Source organism: Zonotrichia leucophrys, chromosome 7, assembly GCF_028769735.1.
Source record: "Zonotrichia leucophrys gambelii isolate GWCS_2022_RI chromosome 7, RI_Zleu_2.0, whole genome shotgun sequence".
NCBI lineage: Eukaryota > Metazoa > Chordata > Aves > Passeriformes > Passerellidae > Zonotrichia > Zonotrichia leucophrys.
The window spans coordinates 7436477-7463511 of record NC_088177.1 but is presented as its reverse complement, the minus strand read 5'-3'; the positions used below and the strand labels follow the sequence as shown (position 1 = coordinate 7463511).

The 27035-nt window shown below is 39.3% G+C and overlaps 1 protein-coding gene and 1 long non-coding RNA gene across 2 annotated transcripts in view; one reads left to right on the top strand and one right to left on the bottom strand.

Moving 5' to 3' along the window:
- Positions 1–27035, bottom strand: part of NCKAP5 (NCK associated protein 5) — a 226366-nt gene that overhangs the window by 38319 nt on the left and 161012 nt on the right. The window contains exons 9-13 of the mRNA XM_064719088.1: positions 24193–24297; positions 20588–20776; positions 16274–20118; positions 15397–15517; positions 11250–11328 (exon numbers count right to left, since the gene is read on the bottom strand). Of these exons, the coding sequence (XP_064575158.1) occupies positions 11250–11328; positions 15397–15517; positions 16274–20118; positions 20588–20776; positions 24193–24297 (4339 nt within the window). The remainder of the gene's footprint in view (positions 1–11249; positions 11329–15396; positions 15518–16273; positions 20119–20587; positions 20777–24192; positions 24298–27035) is intronic.
- LOC135450692 (uncharacterized) lies at positions 4213–7542 on the top strand. The gene is made up of 3 exons (XR_010441129.1): positions 4213–4339; positions 5198–5234; positions 5890–7542. It is a non-coding gene; the product is annotated as an uncharacterized LOC135450692 (long non-coding RNA).

The following is a 27035-nucleotide window of genomic DNA, read 5'->3' as shown; positions in this document are numbered from 1 at the left end:
ACAAACTTCAATATGTCATTTATCCAATAAATTGTCAGCTGTCTTCACAGTTTTCCATGACCACAATCCCATCTGAAGTGTATTTTCTGAGTTGAAACAGATAATTGCTGCCTCATTTTAATTCCAGTCCCATCTTAAAATACATTTCCACTAGTAAGTCAAGATTGGCTTTAATTATTAGGGAATACTAAGGATCTTGTAGTCCAATTTAGCAGTTATCTATGAACTCTTTTTTTTTAACAAATGCTTCCTATCCTTCTCCAGGCATTTAGGTCTGGTCCCTGCATGATTGTAACGGTGGCAAGCTATGTGGAATTGTGTTGTTAAATAGGATAAAATGAGCTGGAGAAGGAACTTAGATAATTTTTTACATTTTCTCCTCTCCATCTCTGAGTGTCCATTAAATACAAAGGTGTATGTGCAGTTCTCCAGCTGGGCAAGTCTCACAGCCAATGGCACCTGGAATAATCTCTCTTGTATTATGCTGTTATATTTTCTTTCTAAAAAATCTCCTCACTGTTCTCAGGAGACAGGATATTAGGAATAGATACTATTTTAATCCTACTAGAAAAGATATATTGAGACTTATAATTCATTTGAAGAGCAGCTTGAAGCTCTGTGTAAAAGGTAATTAAATGAAGACTGGGTGCAGCCTGGCTGTCAATGGGGCCAGCCTAGAAATTCTTTGTGGAGCTTTTCTGGTTGTATATCCCAATTTGGTTTTACACTGCCAATCAGCCTTACAACTTTGCAACTATCTCTGAGAAAGTTACAGATGAGTAAGAGCTGAGAAGGAGAAGTCCTCACATCTCAGGCAAGGTGTGAACCCACGGTAAGCAGCAGGTCTGCTGCCATGCAGGAATGCAGCTTTCCCAGGCTTTTTCACGGAGCAGAGCCTTCTGTTTCCCTCAGAAATGTGAAGGTGGGGAGCCAGCAATCGCACAGTGTCGGGAACACCTTCCTGGGGATGGCTCATTCAAGGTATGGGTGGATGCTCCCCTTCTAACAGGAAGGACACATCCCAGCTCTCAGAAATGCAAAGCCCAAGACAGGATGGTTTGTCATCCACCCACTGCTAAGGGCAGCCTCAGCCATGCCTTCCCCATGACACCACAGGCCTTCATCTCTCTCACTTTATGCCCCAGTTCTTCACATTAAAACACACAGCTAATCCCACTTCTCCATCCCTGGAGTGCTGCCACGAGGATAAAGGATGTGGATTTTTGGCAGCCAGAGCATAACCAACCTGCAATGCCTGCCATGAATAATGCTTGTGCACAGATACCTCCACTCAGCTGTTCTGGAGCTTGTTCAGGAATTAACAGCCAGCTGCAAAATACTTACAAGAAGCATTAAGGCAGGGGTTTTGCTGGTATTATTAGAGGCAGCTGGTTTATTTTAAGAATAACTGCATTAAAGCACAGTTAGAGAAGGGAAGAGGTCACACAGCATCTCAGAGACATGGGCTGCACACAGTGCCCAGGGGAGCTTTTGGCTGTTCCATGTAGGGCTGCTTTCACTGGTGGCTGGGCTGGAGGCATTTAAGGATAACAGGATGGAAGCACTGATTTACTTGCTGTTAAGCAACTCTCTTATAAATTGGAGTTTGGTTTCACTCACAGTGAGATACTTTCTTTGATTTTCTATTCCCAACAGATAGGACTAGGGATAGTGCTTTAAGCAAAAATGCAGTTTTTGGTAAACATGGACCAGTTTCTAAGTGCATAGGAAGCTCTGGGTTTTGCAAATGCACTAGAGAACATGCTATATTTATTCTGTAACATCACTGCTTTTTGTTTGTTAGTAAAAAAAAATACTGAAATTAAGCCACAATGAATATTAAATGAAGCTTTAAATAATTTATTTTTAGTTTTGCCCTGCAGATGGCTTTACTTAAGGGTACTGCTAACAATCACTTAAAATATACATGCACACCTGAAAAAAACTGATTTTATTTCTTAATGAATGAAAAATTATTAACAGAGTGAGAGCACAAAGCTTTAGGTAACTTTTAGGTGCACAGTAATCCTTCTATTCTGGTACCTAAGTTCAGCTCCTCCAAACCAGCTGAATCAATGTGGAACTAAGTGCAGGCAAGCAGAAGCTGGTAAGAAACCATCATGATTTGAAGCCAGAAGAATGAACCCAGATTTTTTTTCAGGAATTCTGTATTTTGCAAAAAATGCATGCCATGTTATGTGGTGCTACAAAAACACCAGTATGATGACAGCTTTGAAACCACATTCTGCACCTCTGCTTGTTAAAGAAAGGAAGTAAAGAAATTATTCACTGTAAATATATTGATTTCCTTTTATTTTCCTAATAGTGAACTGTCCAAACACTGAAAAATTGAGTTTATCTAGTATTAAAAACTATGCACTAATTGTATAGGTATTATTTCCCTCTTAGAGTGATTTTTTTTGAAGAGTCTGTTTTTCTATGATTTCCAATTATGACTAATTGCATAATCATATGTCAACAATTCAGGTGCCAGACTGAAGACATAAATCAAAGCACAAACTCAATTAAAAACAGCAAAAAAATTAGCAATAGGCATCCTATCTTCAGAGTGAGAATCTGGAAAGGCATATGCCAATACAGCTCAAACTTAACTGATAATTCAGATAAAAATGCATTTTTCATAAAAGTTGTACTAGATTTCATTGTAGAAAAGGAGCATAAAGTCCCAGTGAGGACAGATAAAACATGTTTAAAATAACACATCCTCATTAGAAATGCTTTTCAGTTTGCTCAGTTGTACTTCAGCTACATGAATTAATGGGAAATGCATGACTGAAGTTTCATACACACATCCACAGATGGCCCTTGCCAGGAGCAAAAAAACATATAAAGTAAAAAAGTTTTACGCAGAAGGACTCACACTGCCATAGAGAATCCCAGTGTGTGCTATCCTGTAAGAGGCAGGATAATCAGGCACAGTCCTGATTTGAGTGATAAAAATGAATATAGATTGGGCTAGACTGTAAAATACTGTGAATCAAGACAGCAGCACCAACTTCAGGGCAGCAGAACCTGGCCATCCTGTTTAATTGACATTTTAAGTCTGAACAAGACCAGCAGATTCTCAGTATCTTGAATATAATTAGACTGTATCGTATATATAATGCATAAAGAGACACACTTCTCATTCTAGTGATAAAATTTGGTATTTCTGGGAGAGTAGATGTAATGACAAAGAAGGAAATTAACAGCAAATCGCTGTGGCTAATAAGGAAGTGTTGAGCCAAAATATTAATTCTCTGCACAGACAAGCTAGACAGTAGGCAGCAGCAGAGCTGTAGAAGAATTGGCAATTAGACAAATGCTATGTGTACTATCTTTAAAGTACAAAGAAATGATTTGTCTTTGCCAGACTCTGAAGAAGGTAAGCTGACATAAATTAGAAGACGCTAATGGATGTTAGTTTCTTATTATTCACATTGGCAGGGTTCTCCATCATCTTCATGAAAATACAAGTATCAACTAGAAAAATGCACAGAAAGTTTCACTCTGTTATCAGAGGCTCCTCCAGACCAACACTTCAAAACCAACCCCTGCAGCAATGCCCAAATGCCAAACAGGTCAAGAACACAGCACAGCTGACACTATTCATCCTGTTCTAGTGCTCCAAACACAATAATGTCACTCCTCTCTCAGCTGCCTGCTCTGCTTGTTCACCTTCTCACCCATAAAAAACCACACACAAAAACCCAGGCATTTATTTTAATAAAGTCCCACTGAGAATGTGCAGAGCAACTCAGCAGAAGGAAAGGATATTTAGTCAGCTTTGTGTACCAGGGTGAGTATTTGTGATGAGCAAGAGCTGGAATGGAAATTAAGGCTGTTGCACGCTGCCCTGGAAGGCCACTCAACAGCAGGGCCATAGCACACCTTCAGCAACACAAATATTGCAGCACAGCAGCCTGGGACTGCTGAATGTTCTGTAAAGTCTCCCAAAGAGATGGCACACTGCTCAGGGACAGATGTAGAACAATAGTCTTGAAGATTTAAAAAAATTGAGATGAGGTCCCTGAGCAGGACTTCGAACCTTAGGGGATGTTTCTGACACAGGACAGTCAGTTGTTCTTGCAATGCCTACCAGTTATTAAACCAGATTTCCCATCAGTGCTGACTCATTTCAGCTGCTCTGGTTCAGAAAAGTAAGTAAACAACAGCCACAGGTCATTTCAATGGTGTTGAAGGATCAGAAAATGAAGATTTTGGAGTACAAAAGGGGAAGAATAGTGCTTGATAATTGCATGGAAATGTAAATGCTTTGGGGATACTACATGGAGGCAGCAAATGGCATACATTTAGAGAGAATGACTTAGGTATTCTGGTAAGTCAAAATACAAATGGAACTGCTTCTTATCCAGATGATCTCAGTTCTGTTTAGGCACTTTCAAACATTCCTCCTGTCTGTACAGTGACACCAAGGTAGATAAGATTGTGATGGTCTCTCCCATCCTTCAGGACACTTGTGGCATTAGAGTTTAAGCCTTTTTTTGTTTTGATTTTTTTTTTTTTAATGAACAAGTTTGGATCCCAGCATTGCTAGAGGCAAGCAATTTATTTTACTATTTATCAATTCACCATTGTTCTAGCAATTGGGAGCCTAGCCCTTTGGATTAACAACCAAGCTGGAAGCTGGTTAGATATGGCAAGTGAGCAGATTTTTAAGTTGCCTGCTATGCTGAACTCCCATTTCAGGGCTCTAGCACACTTGCTAAGCAATACAACCAGCACCTACAGATCTAACACCAACCTCTCAGCTTCCACATGCACACAGGGCTTGGGAAAACAGCTTTGTAATGCTGTGCAAATAAATCCATGCATCCTTGTACCATTGCTCATATAGGGGGTTCATGAAAAATCTAATATCTTATAACAACTTGTATCAAAATGGAACATTTTACAGATGTAAAATAGGAACAGACCCAGGCTGGAAATGGATCCAGTGATAACTGGTTTTGCTTGATGACTTTTATAGACAAGCTCAGGTGTAGAGACTTCTAGGCATTCCACAGCTTTGCTGAGTGGTGATGGGGAAGATAAAGCAAACAATTTCCCTTTATCTGAAAATGTGTAAATGAATGATTCAACTCCTACATCAGTTATGATTGCTAAATGGTTCTTAACTTCTGTCAATGGCCTGATGAAAGGAATTCATTCTGACAATGATAAATTGTTTTCTCAGGCATTGAGACTTCATGAAAGAGAGGATTTCTTCTGAGGTGAGATGACACCATATCAGTTGAATATTGTTCCTCATTACATGCACTGGAGGCACCCAGTGATTTGCTGAGCATTTAAGCAAATTGTGGCTCATCCCTTTGCCTCCCCACAGTGATGTGGATCTCCTTCCTTTACTGAATGCACAGGCTATAACACAATAAGTTGTTCACCATCTCTCCTCTCTCACTTACCCTGTTGCATTTATCTCAGTAATCCATTACAGACCTCACATAATCTGTCTCCAGGTTTTGAGGGTTCCTTAATGTAAACGGGTTTGCTCAAATAGATCAGCCTTAATGGACATGCTTTAGGATGATGCATGTCACATTTAATGTATTTACCACATTAATCAGGATTGTTTCCTTCACATCCATTTAAATTTCCCAAGAATGAGAAAACATGAATTTAATAGCTGATTACTTAGTAACCCAGTAAAACGCAGTTTTAGTAGTTTGCATAATGGTGGACAAAACCAAGTATTTTTTTCTCTCACTGGAAACCTGGTACAAGCTTATTACAAGCAGAGGGACTGCTATTGTTTCCAGCAAGCTTTGGTATAAGACATTAGATAATTTATATAACTAAGCACTAAGAGTATGTACATTGAATGGCACATTCAGAAATGAAATGTGAAACATAATTTTTCAATTCTAGTGCTCATCAGATCTAGATTTCAGAAAGAAACCAAGACAAAAAAAAAGGGACATGGCACTGGAGCAAGGATCTGTTGGTTAGAAATGGTTATTGGTATGGATACAGAAAGGCTCTAAATGGTAGTCTGGATTTGTGCTTGTCCACACAAGCAGTGACCACCACTTTCAAATAATGCAGGTGAACAAACATGAGGAAAAAGCTGAGAAAAAAAAAAAATGGATCTATTTGTGGGAAAAACATCCATAAGAACCAGGAAAAGGGGAGCAGAAAAAAATTTATCTGGAGCACTTCAAAGAATGCAGGTCCTTGTCATAGAAAAGTCTGCTCATGAAGTGTGTTTTCTTATTATCATCTATATAATTTCACAGTATGGCTACTGAGTGCTGAATAAAACAATATCAGAATACAAAAGCCAAGGTTATAGTCTTTAGTATTTGATGCCAATTTTAATTTTAACAGACATTTCATTTTAAGTCAAACCCACCTCTATCTGCAAAGTATATATCTTTGCTATCAATATATCTGTAAAATTGCTATCAAGGAGCTGGCAGCTTATCTATAAAGCTTGCTGTAAAGGACTTTCCTGGTTTCTACTGAAAATGATCACTTTGATCACTTTGCTACATATAAAGCTTAAAGGAGGGGATTTTAAAACAAAATGCAACATATAAAATACTCACTATACTTCCTCTCTGGAACATGAAGCATCTAAGGAATTCTACCAAATGCTCCCTAAAGAAGACAAATCTCAAAAAAGTTTCTTAAAAAATAAAAAAAGTTTCTTCCTTGTTCTGACCAGACTGCCTTTAAATTACACTGCAAAACCCTTCTGAAAGGTTGTTCTTGGAAAGCAGAAAAAATGATGATCAAACCTGCCATGAGGCAGATGATTATCAAGAACTTTAATGGATTTGAGCACAGGGCTACAGCAGAGCTACAAAAGAATCCCTTGACCTCAGTGTGTGTTTTTGTTCTGGCACAAAGCACCAAAGCCTGCAGTGCACTTTTAATGTTGCTTTAATAGTGTGGAAGCCCAACCCTCTACCTAGCCAGAGACTTTTCAAAACCCTTTTAAGCCTCTGAAGACATTTGCTCTGTATTATCAAGGTTCCCATTTAACACTGGATGAATCCATTTAGAGCCACTGACCTGGACCTCTAATGAAAATTTGACAAATATTGGTTCCAAGTCCTTCTTCAAAGTTTCAAGAATTCTGGCTACATTTCATCTTCATAATCTTTGCCCAGCCATGAATTTCACTTGGAATTCTCCAAACAAACAACAGGGTCAATGCACAGTTAGGTAATTTGTTTCCAGGAACAGTGAATCTTTCTGCTGTGGATTTTTCTGCTGTGGATTCTAACCCCAGCCTGCCCCAGGGATTTAACTCCCCACACAACCTCAGTAGGAAGTGCCTTGTGCTTCCAGTGGAGCAGGCAACACCAAAAACCCCCAGATGGATTTTGGATTGCTATGACCAATTCTCCTGTCATCAAGTATTTGCTCTCTAGAGAGCCCACAAGAAACTTCAGGTCTATTCAGATTGTTAAAATCTATTTTATTCTTACCAGTGATGTTATTTTGATGAAAAAAAATCTACTTGCAGTGCTGCCCCTGATATCCAAACTCAACAGGCTTTTATTATACTATGAATCTGGCCTTTTAGCTCAATCAGTGACATATTAAATACAATATTTGAAACCAGGAGCTTTCCAGTTCAATAAAACAACTCCTTCAGATGAGCTGCCCATGCTTCCACTGAATTTCAGTGATTTAGACCAGAAGAGTTTGATTCACTTATGTTGCTAAGGATGAAATGCCTGCTGGAAACCCACAATGGTAAATAAACACATTCACACATTGAAATATCTATGACAAAAAAAGAAACCCTCTTTCTTTTTACTGAAACCTGAGTGTAAATTTAAGAACAGACTTGAAACTTTCTCAGACATTCTCATCAGCCTATTTAAGCTGAGGCTGTGTTTTGTGTGAAGCTTGAGAATGTCATTAGCAAAAAGCTTATTCCATGCTGACTTGCTCTTCTAGCAAAATTTCACCCATTTGGGGTAACAGAAATGGAAATTAGACCCAGAAAAATTATTATCATGCAACTTTCAAACTGGGGTTTGATAAATCACCAAAGTGTTGCTGTCTGAGAAAATGGCACATTCAGTCTTTCCCTTCAGCCTCAGCAGAGGCTCATACCAACACTGAAGAATGATATGATTAATTACAACTAAATTTCCTGTTCATTACAGATACATTCCCAAAAAGAAAACAGCCTGTTAATTTGTGTTTACTCAAAAATACTGTTGCTGCATACCCTACTATTCCCATGTGAAGCTGACTGCAAGAATGAATTCTTCAGTAATTAGCATTTGTTTGCTTGTGCCATGGATTTTTGACTTTTCCCTTGAAGCTGTTTATCAATGAAAATTCTGAATGCATTTTAATTAATACAATCACACTTTTCCAGGAGTAGCTGCTAATTTGAAACAGTAGTTGAAATATGAAATATTGAACTTTTTATTGCTTTGTTTCTCTCAAGATGTCTAATTATTACACTCTGTATGTAAAGGTGTCATCTGGAACTGTCTTGTAAGTTTTTGGGTCATTGTGACAATGGGGAAATTCAAGACAAATAATGACACTTCTACTCCCTTGGGGGAAACAGAATTCTTTTTCTTTGTAAAATGAAGGTGCCTTTTTTATGTTTACCTAGGAGCAATACTGTCAGGAGCTTGACACATCATCTGTGCATTCAATAAAGGAATTTTATTTATAGGAATACTTGAAGACCCTGCTGTACCTGTCTGAGCTGGGGGCTTGCCATGACATGAAGAGGAAGCCAACCTTTTCATCATATCCTTTCCTCTTAGGTACTGCAGCATTTTCCACTTGATCCCTCTTTCAAAACACAACTGCTTTATTGCAAAGGGCTTGAGGGAAGAGCTCTGAGGATGACTGGGCTTCAAAGGGATCCTCAGGGGTCCTGGGGTCTGCTGCCTATGGGGGTCTCTGCTTGCTCACTGACACCACAGCAAAGGCATCCAGGGTGTAACACATTTTGAAAAAACTTCCAAAATATATTTTGAAGAACAACATAGCACAATATAATGACTGCTTCATATGGAAATGATCATGTGTTCATGAGATATAAGTATGTGAGGAGGGAATAAGTACTAGTACATGAGGAGGGAATTTGTATATAACTGGGCATTGTTGCTTTCTTTCAGCTGAGCAAATCTGAAGAGCCAGCATAATACTTCAATGGTTTTAGATCAGCAACTGACAATTAAAAGCCTAGCAACTGGTATTTTACACATTTTGTGATTCATACCCAGGAGTATCTCACTGTTAGAAGGTGCTGAACCAGAATTGTCTCACATGGCACCTCCCTAGAGCATGATATTAGTACCTTGTTTATTGGTTAACTGGGCAGGACTGCTGTCGGTTTAGTTACTTTAGTGACAGCTACACAAACACATGCTTTTCCTGCTGCATAAAAAACATTTTCTATGCTTAATGATAGCTTTTCTACCTTCCATTCAGCTCTGTTTTCATAAAACCCAGTAGCATAAATGCATTAAAATACCCACAGCAAACTTTGTTTCCTGGGGAAATGGCCTTAAGCTGATGGAGAGTGGATTTAGGAATTAGAAAGAAATTGTTTAGTTATAAGGGTGGTGAGGCCATGGAACAGATTAGTGAGAGAAGCTGTGGCTGCATAGAGTTTCAGCAGGGGGAAAAATCAATATCTTTCTATGAAAACTTTTGCATCAGAAAAATGCCAGAACCTACATCAAGGAATTTTAAAAGCATCTGACAACCTGCTCCATAACCACTATGTCCTGTCAGAGACTTGGATTTGGTGCCTGTGGGAGGAGCAAAATATTAATACTCTCAAAAGCCACCAGAACTATCTATTACAGGATGCAATAACAAATAAAATATCAAAATATAGCAACTAGACCTCAGCCACAACAATCACCAATTACACTGATGAACAACAAGGATATTCTGGAGTATTTTTACAAAAAAAACCCCAAAACTCTGCAAATAGTTGTTTGGGGTTTTTTTTTTTTTGTTTGTTTGTTTGTTTTCTTTTCAGTATCTAGAGTAAACATTAAAACTTTTCACATAATTCAAAGTAAAAGCTTTGAGAATTTTTGCTATGGAGGCAAAGTATTTATTTCAGTATGAGGAAACATAATTTTGAGCAATCTTAGGTGAGGTATTCTCTGCTGAACAATTTCTGGTAACACAAAAGAAATCCTTTACATACAGCATGAGAGGCATGAATTCCTGTTTGTGAATTTCTGCTAGTGCCTACCACTGACAGAATGCCCTCAGAGTCTTACACTGTACAAAGTTCTTGGTATTCAGCTGTTGTCATGGAGCCAGGTGATGGCTGAGTTCTCAGAGAGGGAAGAGTTTAGGGATCTTTCCTTCAGGTAACACAGCCAGAGTTTATTTGTCTGAATTTGGGCTGTACAAGTCAATGAAGCATGCAAACATTTTCCTACTGCCCCCAAAAGAAATGTGTTTTGACATGATACCTCTGCTTGGACTTGCTGGGTTGGCAGTACCAGTGAAATGAAAGAGATTCTGGCAGGAAAAAATGGAATCAGATTTCAACTTTTTAATGAAATTTTTTTTACTGCAGCCACTATCTGCAAAGGGAACTTGCTAAAGGTGAATTTTCCTTGCTCAGTCAGTTCTTTATATTGGTGACACACTGCTCTAATACAAACCTCAGACCTCTGTTCTGTCCTCCATCACCTATTAGATATTTTTACATGTAGTAAAATTAAAAATTACTATGTGCCAGTCACGAGGCGGGGTGGATGGTGCTGCCCTTCCACAGCAAAGGCAACTTTATTTGCAATAACAGCTTTAAAGGCAACTTCATTTTCAATAACAGCTTTAAGGTCTTTTGAACAGACACCTGTTTGCTGTTCCTTGTGGTTTAGTTTATCTCAGCAATTATTCTGCTATTTACATTTATTCTGAATTTTACTAGTTCAAGGCCAGATGAGAGAGTTACAGTATGTCAGTATTATTCCCACTGAAAGTGCCATGCACAACAGTCCTTATGTTAAGCCACTGGGTGTAACCCACTGTTCTTGGAGGCTGAAATGATCTTTCATAACCCAAGGCCCTCCAATCAAACATTGCATTGACCCACAGTTGTAATGGTGTGCACTCATCTCATGCATTTGATGAAATCTGGCTATTTAGGAGCTAAATGAAGGCTAAAGCTGACATAAGGGGGCAAACAAACAAAGTAATGAGAATTAAACATGTCTTTTTGCAAGAACTAATAGAAATAAAATCCAGTGTAAAATATAATTCTGTACCTATCACATGACTCTGACATGTAGTCCTTGTCATGGTGTCCTCCTCTTCTTCTTGCAGGTTTTCTGTGACTACTTTAGCCTGTACACAGTGCAACAACAAAAGTGAAGAACATCTGTGACTCTGTTTATGTTGCTTCATGACAACTACAGAATGTTTTGCAGAAATAAATCAGAGTAAAGTTACATGGCAGCTAAGAGTGGAATATATAACCTGTCTTAGTCTATGAATGATGTCTGATGATAACAACTTTAATTTCATTCAAAATCACAATATGCAGCAATGAAAAATACCCTTGGAAGATGCACTTCTTCAAAAGAAAATCTAATTATGGTGTGGTATCTCTTTAGGTCATTTTGCAAATACTGAACTTTGGCATTTTTATTTCCACCTCTGTTTAAAAGCATTTATTAGCTAGACAGGGAGAAAAAATTCATTTAAGAACACAGTGCACTCTAAGAGCTGTGTGTGGTATTCAAGTTTGTGTTATTCAAACCCCTCAGATATTATGGGTTTTTTCCAAGATGTATCCTTGCCCTGCCATTGTGCACTCCTGTTTCCCAGGTGTACAGATAATCTGAGTCCCTCCCTAGCACACAGTGAAATCCCCTTCCCTCCATCACGTGCCATCAGTGGCCACCATTCAGTTTCAAGGACATATTTTTCTGCCATGCTCCATAAATCAAACAGGAATAAAGATACTTCCATGGTGATGACAGGAGGAAAGGCAGCACCACAGAAAAAAATTGCTTTCAATATCTCAGGGATCTTAAATTATTTGCTAATCACTCTGTGCTGTTTTAAACTGCTTACAGCACGCTCACCATAACAAGAGCACGTTTTGTGATCTAAACCACTGGAATTTATCATCATTTGCATGACATATCTTTGATCACAGTGTAAATCCTGCTGGCTGGGTTTCACAAGCAGCCCTGTTGACCCCTTGTGAGCAGCCCAAGTATAACACCAAAGACTTGCTCTCCAGATTTTTAAAAATGCATTTATCATCTCTTAATCCCAGGCATTTGATTACATCTTTTCTTTCTTATTAAATGCCTTTCTTCAGGCTGTGGAAAATGAGGAGACATTTGTGACATTTCACAATATTGGGATAGATCCCTGGGTGTTCCCCAAACACACAGCCTGAGCACACAGAGTGCCACACAAAACTCCTGGTGCCTTGGGTTTGGTGCCACATTTCCACCTCACAAAGTGAAACCCGTGGCTGTTCTAAATCACACGGGGCTGCAATAAAATCACAAAGATGAAATGAAGCAGCGCAGCACAAAAATGATTGTATCTCACCTTAAGCTCCAGCCAAGGACATGAAAAAGTGCTGGAGAACATGGAATATCCTTGGTGTAGGCTGAAGTGTTATGTATTTCTGCTGGCTGGCCTTTAGAGCAAAGTGCTTTTTTGATGAACACTAACGGGAAGTGTGTCCCTCTGAAGGTGAATGCACAAGGCCACCATGGGTGGAACACTGCTTTTTCCATAAATCCAGAGCCAGTCCAGCAATAACATCCTTTGCATGAACAGAAATCAGAGGTAATTGGTGCATATGCTACGGTGTAATAGTGCCTCAAGCCTTTACCTGGCACGTCATAAGAAAAGTGATTTAATCATCAAAAATTAAATAGCTTTTAAAGGAAAAGATTGTGCTAGAAAATTAATGTTAGCAACTGTTCTGGCCAGGATTTAAAGCAGCAGTATATATCTGATAAGCAGTTTGGAAATACAGCAGCTTCTGCACTGAACCATATGACTGAGTGCACTTTGCATTGTTCAGAAAAGAAAAAAAATCTTCCTGGTTTAGGGCTTTTAAAAAGATTTATGCTGTTTTCTCCAAAAGCATTAATTTTGTCTTTTTATGAGGGGAAAAAAAAAGCACAACAGGCCATTCTACTGCATGTGTCTGTTTTCAGTCACAGCTATCTCCCAGCCCTTTGCAATCTGCTTCAAAGTGAGCAGACACCAAAGAATAACTGGAAATGATAGTAATAAGATTCATGAACTTTGAATTTAAAAACTTTGCATTGCTTTTCTTTTAGTAGTTTGGAGGACAAGATGAAATACCACATATTGAGGAATCTTAAGGTATGTCTCTTTCATAAGTTAGCATTAATAACTGTAAGCACATTTAAAATCTTGTTATTCTGGATGTCATCAGTCTCTTGGCACTAGATATTTCTTTCAGGAATTAAGTGCCACAGAAAACACAATATGAAAGTAAAAAAAAAAAGAAACATATAAATGTAACTTAATCTTCAGAAACCACACAAAAATACTTTGTAACAAAAGAGTGAGTGGTATAGCAGAAGTAATGCCTTTTCACCATGACTAACATGTCCTTAAAAACTAAATAGTATAATTAGCATTTCTCCATTATTTATGTACATTAAGAACAATCTTTGTAGTTCCTTCACAAAATGAAGTGTGTTTCTTTAAGATATACTTCAAAGACTATTATTGCAGCATTTAGAAAGACTTCACAAAATGACAGACATAAAGCACAGCAAATTATTGCAGCATTAGAAAATAGTAAGTTAGAATGAAATTGTAGCAGCAATGTGTAGAGTTTTTGTACTTCTGTACAGTGAAGAAAGCTGTCAGGACCATATTAAATGGGGCATAGTTAAACTGAGTGGCTCTGATAAGGGGCTCTGCTCTGCTATCTGAGTTCTAGATCAGTTGGATTGAATTTCCTGCATATTGCACATTTCCAGACTTTCATTCTCTCTCTTTCCTTTCAGTGACACTACAAGGACAGCCTTAGATATGCTTATAATTTGTGGTTTTATAATGCAGGAGACATCTACATTTTCAAAGAACAGATGATACCAGAGGAGTCAGGAGGAAAGTTTTCAAACACATTCATTTTGCATATGTTCCCTGTAAGTTTAAAAAAAAATGACCTTGCAGGTGTTCTCAGCAAAGACGTCTGTATTAAAGTAAAAAAAAAAAAAAAATTGCCTGAATTTGAAACTATGTATGGAATGTCTTAAAACTATGTATGGAATGCCTTGACTTCAAGCATCTCAACATTAGCCCTAAGCTAGGAGTTTTTTCATTTCCCATTACAAGGCTTTTTGCAATGCTCCCAGAGAATTTGTATTTCAGATTCCCCCAGTTGTGTGTGCTGCACTTCAGCACCTCATTTCTATCAGAACAACAAAAGGAGCAGCCTCAGCTTCAGAGCAAGTATTATGTGTGGCACAATTTTCCAGGCTGTTTGTTAAAATTGTGGTAATGATTAATAATAATCATAATAATATGGACAAGGCAGCTATCTCAGGGATGAGGAAAAAATGCTGTAGGGTTAAAGCATTTCTGCTCTCCTTGTGCTGGACTTTAAGACATCACAGGGAAGGTCCTTGCTAGGCAAGGCATTGCTCATTAAATTCTAAGGTTAATTAAAAGAAGCTTCACCAGGAAGGACACCCCTTCAGCTTGATTTTAGGTTACAGTCCTGGACTCTGTGTGAACACTTCTCAGTGCAGTAAAGTTAGTCCAGAACCAGACTCCAGCAGCTAACAGAAAACAGGGTAATTTTTCTTCTATGTTACAATATTCCTTCTCTGTGAGTAAATTAAATTATCAGGTACAGTTAGCACCTTACTGCAGTATAAAACTGACTACAAGCTGTGAACAGGGAGATTTTTAATGGCACAAAGTGAGATGCATGTCCAATGTATGTTTTTGCTTTTGAACATTCCCTCTTAAATGATAAATATTCCCAAATGTGGTCAAATAATTTGCCTTTTCCACATCAGCAGTGTACTTTTTAGGCTTAATGACCTCTGTAATGTTCAGTACTGGCATGCATTTTTAAGGGAAAGAGTTAAAAATAAAATAAAAAAATAGTCCTATCATTTCACTCCACTACAGTATGATTATGGCATCATTGTGCATGTATCTTCTCAGGAATTGAATTGCCAGCAGAAGCAGTAGAATCTTCATGACTATCTGTATAATGTGGCCTATAGCCAAGCTGCCAACTTTTGTATTAACTCACAATCCTCTAGCTACACAATATCCTTCTATCTTATATATAAACAGTTATTACCCTGCTTGCCTGCAATGGCAATAAGAAACACATCCAGAAGTTAAAAAGAAGGTAATAATGTTTTCATGTACTGAAGCACTTACCAGGGTCTGATTCTGCATTTCCATATCAGCTTTTGTGTTGCTGTTTTTCCTGTGGATTCCTTGAGAGCTGATAGAGTTGCCATGAAGAGAGGAGCCCTGGGAGCTGCCCTTCGACACACTCCTGTAGGAAACATTATTTGATCCACTTTCTGTCTGCTGAGCTGCTTTCTTATCAACTCTGCAGGTAGAGAGTGATTCCTCTGATAAATTGCATTGCCCTTCTTCAATCACTCCACTTTCCCATTCCTTTAATGTTTAAAGTAACCTCTCTGTATCTTTCTGTCTCTAGACCTTTGAGTGATAAATGTTTCTAACTAGCCTTGATCAAACCTGTCACTTGCAATTTCAGGTAGTATATCAATTTAGCCTTTCACATGTGAGGATTTATATTATATTTGGGACTGCTGCGGGGCAAACGTGAAAACAGAATATACCCATTGCTAAGTTCTTCTGTGACCAAAGGTTGTGAGAGCTGGAAAGGTAATTAATTCTGACAAGTTACCAAATATGTGTTTTCTGGTTACAGTACAGGAAGATGGAATACATTAAAACATGTACCTAATTACCCTCTATATTTACACACCATCTGCCTAGATTCTTGATTTCTGGAATAATTTGAATTATCAGCTTGGATGTAACTCGCCTATCTTTAATTTCAAAGACCAATGGCTTGGTTAAAGTAACATGAACAAAATTATCATCTCATTGTTAATGCCTTTCTTTTTTTTTTCTGTAGAGAATAAAGTTCAAATTCTACACCCACTGTTTGCTACTGTGCATTCTTAGCACAAAAAAAACATATATTGAACTTCACATCTGGGCATCTGTAAAGCTACATGGACATCAACACATCCCAAAATGTGTTCTGGAGTTTTACCTGTTTAAAAGCTCCCTCATGAAGCTGTCTTTTGGTGAGTAGGCAGCTGTGGTAGAACCTCTAACTTGTTCACACTCAATCTCACCAGGAGAGTCTTGGGAAGGCTTCACAATTCTGCTCTCCATGGCTAAAAAGTCACCATTGTCAGCTTTCCTGTTAATCTGATTTTCTATTTCACAGTGCTGCTCGGTTTTCTTCTTTTCTTTTCTTCTCTCTAATTTTGCCTGCTTAATTCCAAATCCTGAAACTTTTGTGTCCTTTTTTTCCACCTTAGTTTTAGGAACATCAGTTTTCCTGCTACTCAGTGCTGGGAGCTTGCTCTTTCTGAAGCCAAACCAACTGGCTATAGAAGGACCAGTCTTTTGCTTAGTCTCCACCGTGGGGGATTTGGTTTGTCCCTGACCCTTTTGCACATTTTCTTGAATGCATAACATGACTTTCTCCTCTATGGTAGGTTGCAGAGATGGAGAACTCAAAAGATCATTTACCTTCTCAGAGGTTTCTGCTAATTTTAAAGACATTTGCTGCCTTCGTGACCTTGTTGCTTCCAGTTTATGGGGACACTTTACTCCATCAAAGCTTTGGAAGGACAACATTTGTTTGGAAGATACAGTAGCCGAGGCTTCTAACTCCAGTTCTGCTGACAGAACACTTTTCTTACCTAGATCTTCATGCTTAAAGCTTTCAGTGCTTTTCTCACTCTGCACAGATAGACTGCGTGCATCTTTCTGAGAAAATGGTTTGCTTCCATCACATTTTGAAGTGCTGTGAAACTGGTCTACTCTTTGAGATGGTCTGAAGGGCAATTTGCTTGGGCTTCCATGCTGGCTATTGAAACTGCTCATATTTCCAAGGGAGCCTTGTCTAGGACAGGAACTTTCTGTGGGTTTACCAGTATACAAAAGAGCCTCTGGTGTCACTGCTGTCCCAGGAGCAGCCTTGATCTGAAGCCCTTCCACGGCCGAGCTCTGCCTCGTTAGAGAATTCCCTCTGTCAGAAGTGTTTGTAATGATCTGAGTCCGTACTTTGCCGAGCCCCTCAGCCCCAGGGGCAGGTGGCTTCTCCCCTGTGTGGATGCTGAAACTCTGACTGCGAGCCTTCGCTCCGTTCATGCCCAGCGCCGGCTTCAAGTGCGACTTGCTGCCAGAAGAAACAGACCTCTTAACTAATTTGTTTTCTAATCCATCTCCTCTGTCCACCACCAAGTTGCAGCTTTCATGAGAATGAGCTGATGCTGTATCCATACTAAGTCCCACAGCACAATTATTTTTTACTTCAGCATCACATCTGGCGTCCTTTAATTCCACATCCATTGCACCTTTGGTGTTTACACACACAGACTCGCTTTGCTTGTACTTACTGGAGCTCCCATTACTTTTGGAAGCTGCATTTATGCTGTCTTTTTCCTGCTTCCCTGGAACAGTAGAGCTCTTGCGGAGAAGCTGGGGAGATTTGACAAATAATTTCAGTCCTACAGGGAGACGGGTTTTCACTCCTCTCTCATTAGAGTTTAGAGAGGCGTGCGCGGCATCGCCCGCGTGAAGCGGCGTTGACGGGAAATTGTTTACCTGAGACAGCAGAGGCTCGCTTGTGCTCATTGTGTGACACTGAGGAGTTGTGGGGAGGATGTTTGTCATCTTCTGTAGCTGATCCAACCCGCTGTCACTGGAAATATTGTTTTTTCTGGAATATGTGTCTTGTGAAGGAGTTTTTTCCAGTGATGGACAGCCTAGAGGAAAGGACCTGGCTGTTTGAAAATCTGTGCTGGAATACTCACGATTCCTGTGGAGACCCACCTGATTAGGGCTTTTTGGGCAGACTTGCTTTGTGGAAACTTTGGAAAGTCCTTGGCGTGCACTGTGGGATTGCTGAGATGTGCATTTATTTTGCATAATTCCTTCTGCATTTTCTTGAAGGTAAGATAATTCAATTTTGGCCCCAGAAGATACATTTTTTGCTTGCATTTCATGACCAGATTGATTATGAAAGCCAGAGTTCACAGTCCCCTTTAATGGAGATGATTTCAGTACATTTTTTGCTGTTTCAGTGGGACCAGCTCCTCCTAACTTTACTGCTAGAGGTGGAGAATTAGCATAATTGGGCCGAATCAACAGGGATGTTGACCTGCCTGGAGGAAGGGGTGGGGATGGAGACCGAGCTTCTACAGCAGCTAAATCACAATGAAAGTCTCTGGTTGGAGGTTCCCCGTAGCTACTGGGCTCTATAAGGTGCTGAGGCAACAGTGGTGATGCTGGACTCTGACTCTTTGGATACTTTGCCCCATCTGCTCTGCCAGGACGTTTCAAGTCAGGCAGGGCATGGGCAGGGGGCTTTGGAACCTGAAATTCAACTTTTGAATCAAAATGACGAGGAGGGCTTTGAGCCTTTTTGAATCTTGACAGCTTTACAGGTGGCAGAGCAGGTGACTTCTCAAGGGCTGTGGGGCCCAATGACAGAGCTACAGGTGCCTCCCCACTCTCAGACATCAGAGTTTTTTGGGGAGAAAATTTACCTCTGCTGGGTATTTTAGTGACATTTGGCTTTTGATTGATTCCTGCATGCACAGTGGAGCTTGAATTGACCTTGTATGATGCATCATACACTGGCTTCACTAGTTTCTGTCGTGAAGCATTTTGCTGTGCCACCCTCCCACAGTGTGAAGATTCACCACAGGTCATGGGGACAGCTGTATTTTTATTCCCTGTATTATCTTCAAGAGTATTTTTCCCAGTTTCATCTTCCTGTCTTTCTGAAACAGTGTAGTTTCTAGCACTGGGTCCTGGCTGCATATCAGTTCTTCCCTGAGGTATAAGTTCAGTGTATTCTGCACTGGATGTAGTTTGTGGCTGGTTGATTGAAATCTCATTTCTTGTTACAGTGACAACTCCAGTTTGATGTGAGCTGAATTCAATAGGCTCACCATCCTTAGCATCATATATTACCATAATGCACTCTTCAGAAGAGGTCTTCTTTATAACCTTCTGTTGTTTAATGAAATTACATGGCTTGGGCCTGATGTCTGGGTGACCAGGTATCTGGTTCTCTTCTTTGTCAGTAGATAAAAACTGAGAATTCTCTGTGACTTTGAGCAAGTCAGAAGTCTTTGTATACTTCTCAGGAAAGGGAGTTGCTAATAAATCTGAGGGACTTTTCTCATCACTGCTTTCTATATGCAATTCATCCAAGACTTCATTGTCATCAGTGTCTGAAAGCTGAAAATTAAAGTCCTTCCAGCCGATATTAGAATGGCTTTGATTTAACTGTAACTCAGGCAGCTTTGCTCTGGTGCATGATTTTGCTTCTGCCTGAAATCCACTGACAAAACTAGTCAATTTCTCAGGTCTTTCCTTTGAATCAAAAAATGGACTTCTTTCTGGCAAATGTTTCCTGTTAGGATCCCAGTCAAAGAGACTGTCAGAAACGCTATGAGTTAATTTGTTACAATAGGTCCGGCAGTCTTTGCTTGGAACTTCCTGCAGCAACAGTAAGGATGAAGAGTCATCATCTGCATCATCATGGGAATCTGAATCATAGGAGAAAGTTTTGTTGTGTTCAATGCAAACACTTCCCATTTCCATTGGCTTACAGTGAGTCTGTTCGTTATGGCCTCCACACTTAATTCCAGGGGAATATATTCCTTCGTTGGAGTTCATGCAATCTTTGTAGCCCCATTTTGATATTACTGAAGGTGGTTCAAGTAGTATTTTTTGCTCCTGCAATTTTTTCAGCCCTTGTAAGATATGGTTTTCCTTGATTCGAGTTGGAGGTAGATCATCTGCGGGACTTGAGAGGTTGCTTGGGAGCGAAGAACCAATGCTTATTCTTTTATCCCATCTCACGGATGACTGTCAAAAGAAAATAAAAATCACTTGTGTTATAAGTGCTGTCAATAAAAGTGTTACCATTTTGGTAAAGAGATAGAGGAGTTGCATAAGGGCATTGCATTATATTCTTTTCTATTTAAAGCAAAGTTCTTTTTTAATAAAGGATTTTACAATGGTGTGAAGGCTGCTGTGCATTACAAACCTATAGGAAGAACAATATGAATGGAAGGATTAAGATAAAAAAGAAGAGCAGTTTGGAATATGAAAGGCAGGATAAATGTCTGAACAAATGAGGAGACTGTAAGTAAGCTGGAGTGATAAAGGAATCACTCAAAAAATTAAAAAGGGTGGTAATAGGTAGTTTAGTGACAACCGCTTTCAATATAAAAGTGAGAGGAAAATAAAAAAACTTCTGAAACAGGCAGCTTTTCAATTAATCTTGTTTCAGATTAACTTAAACTAAAACATGAAGAAAATGAATTTGATTTACCCTTTTGCTTGTCTTTCCATCATTCCAAGTGTAGGAGGAACCACTGGAATATTCACTGCAAGCACTTGAGAGGGAGAGTTCACTGCTGCTGCAGCTGCTCCGAGGATACAGGCGGCTAGAGCCTGTCATATTTAATTGACTCTGGCATTTCAAGACAGGTATGCTGGATTTCACATTCTGCTGGCATTCCTAAAATAGGAGAAGAAATTGAAATATCTTATGGGGAGAAAACGATCATTTAACTTCCCCTTGATTAAGAATGGCAAAGAAAAAGCAAGTTAGCTGCTTCTGCCTTACTCTCATGCAATTTAGCATCTGGTGAACTTAATACAGAGAAATAAATTTAAAATTGCTAACAGTTTCATTTGTCAGGGGGAAAAAATCCACAATGCTCAGTGTTTTCTTCTTTGTTCTTCAACTAGTATTCTGGTCTTTTTATTGTAAAGATTATTCTGAGTCTATTTGAATTATGCTTCATACATAAGCAGCGTGCGCTGGTAAGATACAGAAAACAAAGTTATAAGAATACAAGTACATCTTGACAACTGCATTATAGCCCCACAATGTAACAGATGAGGCTGCACAGCCTGGACAAGGTAAATTAATTTAGTATCCTGAGCAGAATGTCCACTGAGAATGGAATCTCTCCATTACAGTCTAATTTTGGTTTCCTATCTAGTTCAAAGCTTTGTCTAAGAAACTCTCTGACGTAGGACAATCCATCTTCGTGTCGCTCGCAGACAGCTGAAGCCTCTTGCTTATGCAATTTATTGACACTTTATGGCTGCCTTTAGTACTTGTGTAGTTATCGCCCCTTTCCAAATGCAATTTCAGCTGACTGTGACTAAGTGCCAGCTTTGAGGAAGAGAGTAATGAAGAGTAGATAGCACTTTAGGTAAAATATTAAACCTCTGTTGGAGTAGCTAGGATGCCTTTAATTTGTTTTCAAACTAATATTCTTGAGCCTAACAGCGTTGGAGCTTCTTTAGTGTTAAGTGCTTGCACTATTCTCCAGTTTCCTCACAGAATCAGACATCATTTTAATTACCAGGAACACCAGACATGACTACATGAAAAGAGGTTGTAATGAGGTGGGGGTCAGTCTCTTCTCCCAAGCAGAAACTGATAGAACAGGAGGAAACAGCCTTTGGGGACGTTGAGATTGGATATTAGGAAAAATTCCTTCGCTAAAAGAGTTGTCAAGCAATGGAGCAGGGAAGTGGTTGAGTCACCATCCCTGGAGGGATTTAAAAGCTGTGTAGCTGTGGCACCTGGAGACATGGTTTAGTGGTGGGATTGATCCCAAGGGAACCTTTCCACCCAGTGGTGGGTGAAGGTTGGATTTGATGATCTTAAGCATAAAGGTCTTTTCCATCCAAAGTGAATCTATGATTCTGTGCCTCGGTTTCATAAAACTTATCCTTGGATTTCATTAAGGCAAACTGAAACAATATTTATTGATTTTGTATGTAGATATACTTAAAAATAATTTTTCTTAAATGAAGAATTTACACTTAGGAAGAAACAAGAAATCTAAAGTTATTGAATCCATAAAAAAAATTATCAAGGCTGTGTATGCCCTAGACTCAGCTTCTTCATGGAAATGTTTGGAACAACACTCAGTTTGTAGACACTTCTCAGGCACTGACATGTTTGTTGGCCTTCTTCTTATTTCTTCCATTTATTCCCCCATGCTCCTCCCATTTATTACCACTGGGGTTGAACCTTTTTTCAGCTGAATGGGAGAGAGCAGAATTTTTACTGCTGAGGAGTTCATCAGTACAGCTGTTCATGGCTCAGCTGACATCATAATGTTCAGGTTTTGACAAACCTAACTACAGGGCAAATCATTATTCTTCATCACAGGCAAAACCTAGGAATGGGAAAATCATTTAGAGGCACCAAGAGCACATTTCACCTCTGGGAATTACTGGTACATGTTCTCCTAGGAAGTCAAATGGATGCAGGAGGAGCAGCCTTTAAATCCAGTGGCTCTGGGAAGAATACTTCTTTCAGCACCACAGGCAGGCTGATGCCTGTGTTTCTGGCTCTGAAGTGGATTTTGCTGTTTTGTTGAGACAGATGAGTCTGTGTTTCTGACATTGTGGTTCCCCTGGGAGATCTCCTGCCCTCAGCCTCCTCAGCTGTGGCAGTGTCACTCCTGGGGATGGGGACTGCACAGAGGCCAAGGGCAGCAGCTGCTTGTTCTGGCTGTTCCTCTGCACTTTGGCACTGGGAAAACACATCATGTGGAATTCTGCCCTTTATACTGACTGGGCTGTGTCCCAGCCATCACAGCATCCAAGGGAAGGATGCCTGCAAATCCTCTCCTGCAGGAGGAAAGAGATCACAGCACAGTGACAAGGATTGCCTTCCTGTCATCTTCAGCTCATCTGAGAGCCTCTCCAACCCCTCACTTTATTTCCTTTGCACCTAAGAGAGGAGAAAGGCATTTGGTCCTACTGTTTCAGCAATGGGAAAAAATGGAGCTATCCAAGCAAAGCAAAAGAACAGTATATTACTGCAATCATCTTCAAGAGAGGAGAAAATGTGCAAAAAATGTCATGTCACTCCAGATTATGAAGTAGGGTATCCACTCAATTTCTAGATTGCATTCAGATCACTTAAGAGAGTGGAGTTTTCCCCTTCAATTTGCCTTTGTTCTCTAAATTATTCAAGAAAGTACTTTGAATAGCATGTTTATGATGCATTAATTAAATACATTTAACTTGCATATGGGTCTATTAACTGACATGGTGAAATTTTAATTTTTGTAATCATGACTTTTTAGTCATTACCTTTAATGAAATTAGAGTAAAAAGGCTTGAATGTAGTATTACAGTTTAAAAATGTAATTTTCACTAGAAATCAAAGAAAATTGAAATAATCAGACCATTAAAGACACAAAACTATATTAGAGCAACTTAACCTGAAGGCTTAATTAAATATAATGCAAAATGTTGTTAGCATTTTTGTGAACCTTTGAAACAATGCCTTTTCATTAAAGTAGGTATTACAAGGGAGATTACATTTTTGTTGACACTACTATACTTCAAGATCAAAGGCACAAGCAGATTCAATGTTCTGTTCTTGTACTCTTTGTTTCCCTGTATGTGATTTTTGTTTTTTAAGCTACTTTTCTCTTTGACAATGAAACATGAAAGCCACGCTGGTGAACGTTTTGCCAAATAAGCACAAAGCTCACTCCATCTGAAAAAAAAATAAAAATGCAGAGCCCATGAATTTTTACAAGTTCATACATAATATATCATAAAAGTGGGATGAATAATACGGGGCACGGGCTTTAATAAAAAGCTCCTTGACCATTTCTCAGAGATTCTGAGATGTAATCAATACCCAAAGAGGTGTATGGGGGACATTGCTAAGATTTACTCTTTTTTTGCACACGGTGACACTATCTGCTCACTATATCAACTGAGGACACAATATTGAATTTCAGAGAAGAGAAGGAAGTAAAAGCATTGTTATCTGCCTCGACAGTGTTCCAATTCAGAGATCAGCTTTATGGCTCTTCCCTGACACCAGACTGCAGAGGAGAAAAGGAGGTTCCAGGTGAGGGGAGCAAGGGCAGCACAAACACTCACGAGCATCTGAGCATCAGCACTTGGGGCTTGCACCAGGCCTCGGTTCCGTTCCACCTCTGAAAGCAAATCCCCAGATGAGAGGTCCAAGATGCGTGAGTGGAGTTTCTGGGGGGGCAGAAGAGAAGGAGAAAAAGCAAAAGCATTTGTCAGACATTCAGCAGATCAGCATTTTTAAAATTTCAAACTCTGCTGTTAAATTTCAAGGGAAATGAAGAGCCTGAGGTAAAAGCGGATTTGTTCTAATTTGAAATGTTGCTCTTTGTGCTTACTTTGTCCAAGACTTCCTGTCTGGAGGACAGATCATCCTTCATCCAAAACAAACTCTACTTTTCCTTCTAGTCACTGCTTTGCAACTTATCATTACTTCACACACAACAATAACAAATGAGCACGAGCCCCACCATTATCCACAGAGTTTGACAGGTTTCATGAAAAAAGCATAAAAATGAACTAAAAAATTAACATGCATAAATCAATCAACATGTTAATGTTGTTTTATTTACGAGCTGTTACACCTTGTGTGAATGATTGCAAAAGTGACCCTATTTTTAACCAGCATTGATCTGCTGAAGGCCTCCTCTGCACACATTTTAACTCAAAGTCATTAATGTCATCTGTTAGGAACAATTAATGTGAATAGAAAATAATTGCATCAGGGAACTGGGGACTCAGAGGATTTTGTGCATTAATATTCACATGCTGTTGGATTATATACACAGTTTTTCTCAGTTTTGCTTGGCAGGAGGGCTGAGTTTGTGCCTTTCCCCCCATGTCCACCTGTACAGTAATTCTAGGGCTTTCAGTCTGCATTAAGCCTGGTTTGGTTTAATTGCAGTTTCAATAAAATCCATGATTTATGCGAATGCCTCAGCCAATCACATAAAAAGAAAAAATATCTGCAGTCTTGTTAGTCCTGGGCCAGCACACCGTGTAACAGGCAGCATGGATCTGACTCAGGGTCCATTGAAATCAATGCAAATGGACTAAAAAAATAAAACCCAAGAAATAAGGACTTTGGATCAGGCTCTTTTCACTTTCCCATTAATTCTTCAAGCTTGCAACCTAAGAGACCACATTTACCCCCTCAGCTTAGAGGAACAAATGGTGCAGACTCTGTTAGGTGCTTTGCCAGAGGACTCTGGGAGGGATGCAAACCATGGGGATTTGTGGAGGCTCTGTGAAATCACCCATCACCCTGTCCATCCAAAAAGACTGGCCACAGAGGGAAAAAGAATCTGAAGGCAGAAGAACCTCCACAGTGTAGCAGTAGCTCTGTGCAGGGCCCTGAAATGCAAGTCACACAGTATCTACACCCAGCTGCTCCCCAGCCTGCTCTCTGGGTACCCACTGCAGAAATTAATCTGCCAGAGAACAAAGCAGGCATCCATTCCCACAGCCTCTGTTATCTGCATGCTCTGCTTCAGGCTTCTATTCCAGACAATCTAGGAAAAATTTTTTAAAAATTTCTAATTATGAATTTGGAGTCATTTCCCAAGAGTTACTTATTCATCCAGGTTTATTAAGGAGGTATTGTCTGTTGCAGAGAGATTATGGAAAATATTTTCAATGATCAATATTCTGTATAAATATGTATTATCCAGTATATTGTTGAATAGATTAAATAAAATGCTGCAAGCACTCAGTATCCAAGATACTTTTCATTATAAACATTAACTACATCCAGGCTATGTGTTTTTAACATCAGTGATGCCTGATTATTCAGTGTGCACCTTTCAAAGTTCTACCACTAGTATTACTGTCAGGTGGTTGTTAAAGATTTAAACTCCAGGTAAAATGCCTGCCCAAAGTCACAGATTCACTGACTTTGTACAATTTGTTCCTCTTGACAATAATTCCAAGTGCATCACTGAGCCACCAGAGAATCCCACGGTTTTCAGAACCAAGAGTCACTAGTGCAATGAACAAATGGTTTGCAGACAAATTAATTACCTTCTGCAGGGAAACCAGTCACCTGAGATATTTTAGTGGAAGTTACAATAGTCAGATGATGACTGGGGACAGCTGAGATGGATGAACATTTATAGGTGAAAATGTGTTTTCCCAGAAAAAAAAGGATTATAGAAATAGTGCTAAAGGAATTTTACAATTGCAATACTGCCTTCCCATTTTTCCACTTTCCCATTTTATTACTTAAATGGGAACCTATAAACATCTCAACAAGGGAAACAAAATATTCTGTTACAACATCATCCAAGGAAATTTACTGTTACTTACAGAATACAGAATCTGTGTCAGACATAAGAACAGAAATCAGTCAGAACAGGCAGAAATCAGAGATAATTTTTGATCAGTGATCAATGACAGCCCAGCTGGAAACAGCTCAGGGTTCTGGGGTCCTTCCTCAGCAGCTCAGTGTGACCCTGCACAGGGGTCTCACTGTGTTTGAGTCACTTTTGCCGCTGTTGAACTCAGTGACTCTCTAAAACTGCAGTACCAAAGGCAAATCAGCAGATTGAAATGATTAACAAAGAAGGAAAGTGTGTTCTCGAGATGTATAATGTGATTATATTTCTGTATCAAATGAGATCATCACATTGGGAATAGTCCTCCCCACACATATGCAAATAAACTAACAGAGGTGGCCAGAACAATGACTAGCATTAACAAACAGCATAATAAAGTTTGAGGTCATTAATTAAATATAATCACACAGCACTGAAGCAAGTCATCCAATTACAAAAGAAAAGCCTAAGAAAAAAGGTTTCTCTTTCATTTATTTTTCTTTTCCCTTCTCCATTGTCTAATTAAAGAATGGGGAAAAACCCTAGCATTTGTTAAAAAAACTCATTAATGATGCATTCAAAATCAAGTAACAGATTGTG